Source organism: Mchenga conophoros, linkage group LG11 (genome assembly GCF_057382185.1).
Source record: "Mchenga conophoros isolate Kocher_MC1m ecotype Shallow Benthic linkage group LG11, M_conophoros_male_GT1.1, whole genome shotgun sequence".
In the NCBI taxonomy this organism is placed as follows: Eukaryota; Metazoa; Chordata; class Actinopteri; order Cichliformes; family Cichlidae; genus Mchenga; species Mchenga conophoros.
In genome coordinates this window covers 30,471,188-30,479,943 of record NC_140536.1, presented here as the reverse complement: position 1 = coordinate 30,479,943, position 8,756 = coordinate 30,471,188, and the positions used below count along the sequence as shown (strand labels likewise).

General features: G+C 39.9%; 1 protein-coding gene across 1 annotated transcript; it reads left to right on the top strand.

The window, feature by feature from the left end:
* The first annotated feature begins 7,080 nt into the window (after positions 1-7,080).
* LOC146564555 (C3a anaphylatoxin chemotactic receptor-like) lies at positions 7,081-8,363 on the top strand. The gene has a single exon (XM_085290382.1). It carries the CDS (start codon positions 7,202-7,204, stop codon positions 8,129-8,131), a length of 930 nt encoding a protein of 309 aa, XP_085146508.1. The 5' UTR covers positions 7,081-7,201; the 3' UTR covers positions 8,132-8,363.
* Positions 8,364-8,756: the final 393 nt, after the last annotated feature.

Sequence of the window (8,756 nt, the reverse complement as noted above, 5' to 3'; positions counted from 1 at the left end):
AACATGCCACATTTGTCCGTCTGCATTACACACCTGACTTACACCCTGTTGATCCAACAGAATATCACAACGCTATATACTATAGACTTGTTCCATTTGCACAATGGAACACACTATGTAAATCTGACTACATCACATCACTTTGAAATTAAAAGCAAAAAGGAAAATAACTCCTTGAAAAATGTCCCTCACCACATTAACTCCTTAGCATTATTTGTAGGTTATTAAAGTATGGAGAGCAGGAAATGAGTCCCTCAGCTGGTTCTAGTTATCTTGCTTCTTGCTTCATATGCAGTAAGAAACATGGGTTTAAATAGCTCTAAATAACATTATCATCATATTTGCCTTCAGATCAATCTACTGATCTTAAGGTAGAGGTCAAGGATCAAATGTCATGTGATATATTGATAGATTTTCATTTCATCTCAGACAGTACTGTCACAAAGCTCCCTGCTTGTCAGTTATGTGCATGTAGCCTTTACATTACTGCCATCTTGTGGCTGACAGCTGCACTTTCAATCTGCAGCTCTTTTTTTTAAGGCCGTGCCACAATGGCTGGAGCTGGGTGAGCGGAGAGGACAGCAGCTTCTGGTAGTTTGTGCATGCACATTGTGGATAAACAGCTGACCCTTGATGGTAACTGACAGGCAAGCTGGCTCTGCTTTCACTGCTCTGACACCAGCTGGAAATTGTGCTTCGTGTGGAAATACAGTTAGCATTAATAAGTAAAAAAAAATGTAATTCATGTACCATTTAACAGATGAGTTTTCTCTTGCTAACCACGATTGCCAACATTTTAGATGTAGAGAAGATGGAGCGTGAAAAAGTTTCTAAAGCTTCTACTACATTAACAAGGAAAGGGGTGATGATGAAGAAGAGGGATCGACAGCTTGGAGCATGTTCAGTCTGTTAAAACAGACACAGAGAAGACTCAGCAGAAGTTTCAGATTAGCCTGTTGAGCCTTTTATCATTTTGTTAAAATCATTTTTAATATGCTTTTTGAAAAATCATGATGTAGGTCTGTGTTTATGAGCTCATTAACCTTTTTTTCCAGAGGTAAGTGACCTTAAACAGAAAGGCCACTACAAGCATATGATTTATAAAGTATGCTTGATGTCAATCACAATATAAAGTATTTTTTACTTTTGATATTTTATGCACAGTTTTCCAGTACAACAGTTATTACTGCTTCTTGTTTTTTGGTTGGGTTTTTGTTGTTGTTTTTTTGAGGAATAGTTTGAAAAATGTATCCATCCCATTGTCAGTTTCAGCTAATACTAAATAATTTTTGGTAATATAGTTGATGTTTATTTAACTATAGAAGTCATAATATTTTACAAGTATTCAGCTAGGAATAAGTGCAGAATGGCGAAGATGTCCATGTAGAGTGCAGACAGGCAGCGTAAATGTTTTGTTTCTGCATATATAGACAATGTACACCACACTTGTAAGAGTCATAGTTTCTAAGTTAAAGCACTTTTTTTGGTCAGTTTTTAACCAATAAATCATTAAACTGACGTTGAAGATCTTGGTGGCTGTAAGCCAATTTCAGTGGATTACATACTGACAGAATGATGGCATGCACGCAGCACAGATTTGGCAGGTCCCGGTTCAGGTAGCCCAATTTAGTCTCACATTCAATGTGATGTTACTAAAGACAAAAACTACAATAACTCCTGGACCTGGGATATAGAGTATGTTTGGGGAGTGTGATTGTGTGTACAGTGTCTGTTTCTGTCTGTCTCCACGTCGGGTGAGTGCTGAATGTTTGCTTATGTGTAGGGGGTGGGAATGCACGTTTGTGCCTGTGTGTGCCTGTTTGTCTGTGTCTATATGTCAGGTCAGGTCTTAGACTCCACCTCTCTGGGAACATCTCCAGCTCTTCGAGGTATGGAGACCTATCTCCCCTCACCACACTCCCTGCCGGTGGCTGATGCCCTCAGACGTCGGTGGTTCTTGGTGTCTGGGGCTGGGAGCTCATGTATGTACCGGCTCACTCCTGTTGGCGGCTTGGCGGGGCCTGGTGCCTGTGGCCCGGCTGGGCCCCTTCTGGGGGTGGGGCACCCTCAGGCCTCTGGGCCTGGGGCTCGGTCCTCTCTGGCACAGCTGGCTGCCAGGCTGCCATGCTTGCTTCTTTTTTCCCCATTTGTATTTCAAATGCCTAAACACTGTTTTTTTTTTTACCAAACACATTTCCAGTTTTCCAGTTTCCAGTTTTTTGTGTGTTTCCACACTGGCTGCCAGCAGAGCCCACGGACATGTCACTGCAACCCCTTCTGGCCTCTGCTCTGTGGCTGCTGGGTGACCCCTCGTCTGGGGCTTTCCTCAGCTCTTCCCAGGAGGGTGGCACAGTTGCCCCTTTGGTGGTCCTCCTTGGGTCCTCATACTCTGGGTCCTCTGGATGTCTGGAGTTTTGATCTCCTCCATACCTGCTTCATGCCCTGGGGGACGGGGCTATGGCTCCCCACACTCCCTAGCAGATCGTTACATGGAGAAACCTTTTGAATACAAGCGTGCTGATCCACACAGGTGTACACACAGGTGTTCACAGACACAAACTACACCTTTCTTGGCAAAGCACATTGTGCGCTCTCTATCTTGCGTGGTGCACAATAACATTTAATATTTAGTATCTATTGTTAAAAACAGGGCATAATGACTGGATTTCTTGCTGTAGTGTCGAAAAGGACACTAGTTTGTTTTACAATCACTTATATCATAGTGATACACATGTAAGGACATGGCAGGCCTCTAGTACAAGTGTCAAATGCAGTGTATTAGCACCAGGAGCTAAAGAAAAATCTTGATAAATTATGCACTTTTCAGGAAACTAGGATATCAGGAAACTATAGAATAGATTAGAATAGAATAAACCTTTATTATCCCATGAATGAGAAATTTGGGTGTTACACAGCTCTTATAGCAAGAGGAATATAGACATAAAGTGGTCCTATAAACATAAGCAACCGAAGTTCTTATGCCTAAATAAAATTGTACAGAGATATGTATAAAATTTATATTCATAAAGTTATATTCATATTTACCAGTTACTTTACACAGCAATCTTACTTCACCACCATCTGCAGCTTTACCCAAAGCAAACACAAGCTCTTATAGCAAACATGAAGTTAACATAGAGTGGTGTGCACATGTCAAAATCTTGGCAGAGTACCCACTCTCTTTTACAGTGCTGCCACCTTGTGAGCAAAGTCTAAAACTTCAGGTGAACTTCTACAGTACACTTGAAATGTACATTAAAACATCAAATTCAGTTCAGATCAAGTACATTTTCAGGGTAAACAACAATACAACACAAAGCTCTGTTTATCAGTAATGTCATTACCACAAATTATATACATTTATGTATCAGAGTACAGGACTGGTTTATGTGTGGTTTATCCCCAACTCCCATTCAGGCCATCTTTGATCCCTACTGCAACTCCCAGAAGTGTAACAGTGTCATCATACTTCTAAAGCTGTCCTCCTCAGCACACGTATACTGTGCTTCATCTGTTTGTCTACTCTTATCCAACAGCAGCATCCACTGAACCAAATGTGTGGTCACTGGCTGGAGCTGGACTGAACAAACCTGTGACTTTATTTCCAAAGTTAAATTTGCATAAATATTTGCACAGTTTTGCCTACACAAATGTAAAAAAACAACAACCCCAAAACCAAAAAAACCAACACTTCTACATAACCAGAATATCTCCCAGAGAAAAATGGGAGGGGGGGCATCATTTTCCATTAGACTCATTAATTGTGCGTCCTAGCAAGCCCTCGCTATGTAAAACAAACTGATGCACCCCTGCTCAGTCCTGATCCATCATCAGTGTGTCCTACCTGCAACACTGGATTAACCACACTATTGCTTATAACGTGCAATGTGCAAACAAATACAAAATCTCCAACACATGCATGCAAGAAGGAATACTGTGCTTTATGGCACAGCTAAGGAGGAGCCTAACAAAAACACGTGGTTACATATTTACCATCTCTCAATGTATGTTATATGTATGATAAACAGCACACTAAAAACACTATAAACAGCTGTCTTGGTTTGTTGTTTTTCATATCCAGTGTCTGTGAGGATTTTTGAAAGTGGGCAAAGTGTACCACACTGTGCTGAAGCTTTGGGTTATAATTATTGATTTCTTGACTACAACAATCAATGTGACAAATAATGTGATTTAAAAAAAAAAAACTTTTAGGTTTTTAGCTGATAATTTTTTTTATTTGCAAATGTAACTTTTCATCCTCAAGCTTTTTAAACCATGTTTATTAGTACTGGAATCCACTACACTGCCTTTATACAGATTTTAACCTGTGAATAAAACATGCTGATTAAGTGCCCCTTGGGCTCACTGCAAGACCCCTCCCATGCAGCTGAGCCTGATGCTTTTCCCAGCAATTGGTAGGTCACCAGGTAATTTTGCCTAGCCCTAAAAAAAATTATAATTGTCTTTGAGTTTCTATCCTAGGGCTGCCTCAAGGGGGGGTCCGGGTTTCCCATTTCAAGTGACGTTACACAACTCCAATTTTCCATTTCATCATTTTAGTATGGTCACTGCTGGGACCAATTTGCAATTGGAACTCATACCAAAGCCTGTTGCCCAAGGGAAATACAGCTCCTGTGGCTTACAACTAATGTGCAAACGAATCTGTAGCATCTGTACTACATCACAGTTAACGGGGATCCTAACATTGAAACAAAAATGCACAATTACCTTTGGGTTACTTTTGTCAAATGTGTTCATCTGAAGAACGCATTCTTCAGAACAACATGCATTCTGGTAATGCTGTACTTTAAAGTTTGTTAGCTCTGAAGTACCTGCCATCAGGCAAGGCAGTAAAATGCTGCCCTTGAGGATCTGCCTGGGGCTACAGACAGCTGTCAGGTCCTGGGGGACTGTCATTGCTGTGCTTTAAAGTTTGTCAGCCCTCAAGGACCTGTCAGTGGTCTGGTGCCCCAAGCATTTGCCTGCCTCGCCTGATGGTGAGCAGTGTGTCTGATGGCAGCCTCTAGCCCACACATCAAATATAGGCTATTAACATCAACAGCTCAAAGAGAAGAGTAATCAAGACATGCATCATCTTGTTATAATATGGAATGGTAACTTTAAATTGTGTACATGAGCAAATTTCAGCAAATTACATACACATTTAGTAACTACTACACAGCAACCATCCTCATTCTCCATTAATCTCTAGTTTGACACAAAGCAAACACAAAGCAAGCACAAACCCAACCTACAACAAAGGTAAAACTAAAACAATACCTGTCAACATCTTCGTGGAGTAATCACTGCCTTTTACAATTTTGCCACCTTCTGGTCAAAGTCCATAATTTCAGGTGAACCCCTACAGCACTCTGGAAATGTACCTCACAACAATCAATTCACTGCCAACCTTAAAGCAAACAGAATAAATCTTTCACATTACTCAGAAATTAAACTATAAAATTATGTGTTTGCCCTCTGGATGCTTATGCATCTTCTTTATTGCAGGATGGCAGTTGATACAGACTATTGTAAGTCACTTATAGTGTCCCATAACAATACACCTTCTTTGTTTTCTTCAGTCCACTGTGGGATCCTGGAAGAATATGATCACCCCTACAATGAAGAGTCAATTCAGATAAAGTATATTTTCAGGTTTAGCAACAACACCAGACGAATTAAAGCTCTCTGAAAATGCGAGCCCTTGTCTGAATGTATTTACTACCCACCAGCTACCTGTCCATCTTCTTTATTGCAGAATGGGAGTATTTTATGTACGGTTTATTACCACATCTTTATTCAGGCCATGACTGTGTGTCACTTGTTTGCCTGCTGTCGTCTATCAGTATTTTCTCTGGTATTTCCTCATCAGTGGATGAGGCTAGACTAAACTGCAGGTACATTTACATGAACATTTGCACAGATTTGCTTACACAAATGAAATGCTAAAAATAATCATAATAAAATAAATAAATGTAAAAAAAACATAATATGCCATCAGACTCTTCCCACTTCATTCTTGGTCCTGTGATGGAATTTTCTGTTAATAAAGTCTGCAACATGATCAGCTGTGGCCCAGCTTTTTGAATTATTGCATGCAGGAGAGCTGACACAAATCAAACATCACAGTTCTACAGTCACGACAGCTCTGTCTTTGGGACATTGCAGCTCGTCTTTTATACCTTCACACACACAACTCCTGTACCTTAGAGTTTCTTTCCCACCCGCGTTGCTGCTGGGCAGAGAGCCACTCCCAGTATCTTTCTCTAAGAAGCACCTGGCGCTGGCCTCCCTGGGAATTTTCATATAGTCAGCAGATAACATAGTTGAGCATGCTACACCATGTCATATTGACCTTCAAATAAAGGCTATGCAAAACTCTATGGTGAATTTCAAACCACCTAAATCCGAATGTTAGAATAAACTAGAATTTTTCTTCATCACAGTCCCAGCAAGCCAATCCATGCTGATCCATAAGTGAGTCCTACCTGCAAAACTGGATAAACGAAACTATTGCTTATCACTAATGTGCAAACACATGTAAAATCTGCAGCAAATGCATGCAAGAAGGATTACTCTACTTTAGAGCACAGCTAATAGGGATCCTATAAAAGACAAAAACACATGATTACAAGTTTCACACCTTCCACAGAGCATTGATATTTCACCTGATGCTTCTATCTGTTTTGATATCTTGTGTTGAAATCCTCAAAGAGTTACTAAATGAAAATGTAACATAGACACAATGCACTGCAATAAATGCTACTCTTTTAAGGTTTGTCCAACCTTTTTAGTGTAATTAGAAAAATGGGTAGAGGTGTGGTGGAGAAACATAAAGGTGTTTCTGTTCTCTGGTGCATAATCTGAGGGGGAGGAGTAACAAGAGCAAATAAAAGCAGCAAAAGATCAAGTTCAACATTGAATAAACACAGACTCTCTCAGCTAAAAGGAACATGGGGAATGGTGAGATCGTTTAAACACATATTAGCATTTCTTTTAAATGTCATCAGGTGAAAGGTGATATGATTTCACGAACTTTTTTGTTTTGTTTTTAGGTAACATCAGTTCAGCTGCATATCAATCCTCTGGGCTGGAGGCAGCTTCCAGACACATACAAACAGCCTCTATTGTCATCTACTGTGTGATATTTATAGTTGGCACTCTGGGCAATGGTTTGGTTATCTACGTGACAGGCTTCAAAATGCAGAAAACAGTGGAGACAGTTTGGTTTCTCAACCTGGCCATAGCTGACTTTCTCTTCACAGCCTTCCTGATTTTCTCGATCATTTCTCTCTCTCAGAGTCACCGATGGCCTTTTGGACAATTCATGTGCAAGCTCAACACCTTTGTGAGTGTAGTCAACATGTTTGCCAGTATCTTTACTCTGATGGTGATGAGTTTGGATCGTTATTTGTCCATCTGGATGGTGGTGTGGGCCCACAACAAGCGCACAGTCTGCAAAGCTCAGCTCATATGTGTTGGTATCTGGGTGATTGCTGCGGTCTGCAGCACTCCTTATGCCACTTTTCGCACTGTTTCAGAAAGCAATGGGAGTCATTATTGTCACTATAATTTTACAAGCAAGGAATCAACATGGAGTCTATATACTTTTCGCTTTCTTATGGGCTTTGTGATTCCATTCCTGGTAATACTTGTGACTTATGTAGCCATAGGCATCCGTGCAATGCGCATTCCGAGAATAAGGCGACAGAGATCCTGTCGAATCATTTTCGCCATCATTTTTACATTCTTCATCTGCTGGTTACCCTTCCACGTTTTCAACTTCATAGAACCAGCTTCAACTAACCCAGATCTCAGGAACATTGTTAGAATCATAGGTCCTCTGACTGTGAGTCTGGCTTTTCTGAACAGCTGCCTGAACCCCATCCTCTATGTTTTCATGTGTGAAGAATTCATGAAGAAGCTTCCGCAGTCCATATGTTTTGTACTTGAGAGTGCTCTGGCAGAGGACCACATATCATTTATGTCCACTCACTCCATGTCATTAACTTTGTTAAAGACTTTCCAAAAGTCAGACGCTGCAGCAACTTCAAATAGGACGGACACGGCTGATTTGAAATCCTTCACAGAAAGCAAAGTGATCACAGAGGAGACACCGAACACTGAATAAGATTTCAACATCAGCCAATGTAAACTGAAATACATTATTTCATATCAAACTGAGTTAAATCGTGCACTCATGCACAGAACTGTGTTAATACGTTACTTCATGTTAAAGCACAGATTTACTTTTAACTGCTCTTACTATTGCAGGGAGTACTCTCACTGTACTCTCTTCAAGTGTAAGAAAGAAAAGTTACTACTTCTCTGATCAATCTTAGTACCAGAAAAACTATGTGAAAGTGCTGCAGCTTTGGGTTGTAATTATTAATTTATTGATTAAAAAACCAATGTGACTTTTATGTGAATTTTTTTAGACTTTCAAGATTACATTTAATAAGTTTTCTATTTGTGTACATAACTTTTTCATGTTTGCGCTTATTAGGCCATGTTTATTAGTATCAGCATCCATTTCCAGTGTTGGGAAGGTTACTTTTAAAAATTTATTAAACTATTGATTACAGAATACATCCCCCAGAATGTAATTTGTAACGTATTCTGTTAAGTTACTCAATGAGAGTATAACGCATCCTGAATATTTTGTATTGTTTAATACATTATCATGCTTTTTACAACTACATGAATGTACTATTGATGTGTGATTTATTAATATTACTGAAGGCTACTCGTCATAC

Bases quoted from the DNA above. Each gene is read 5' to 3' on its own strand.
- LOC146564555 (XM_085290382.1), top strand. From the start codon at position 7,202: ATGCAGAAAACAGTGGAGACAGTTTGGTTTCTCAACCTGGCCATAGCT.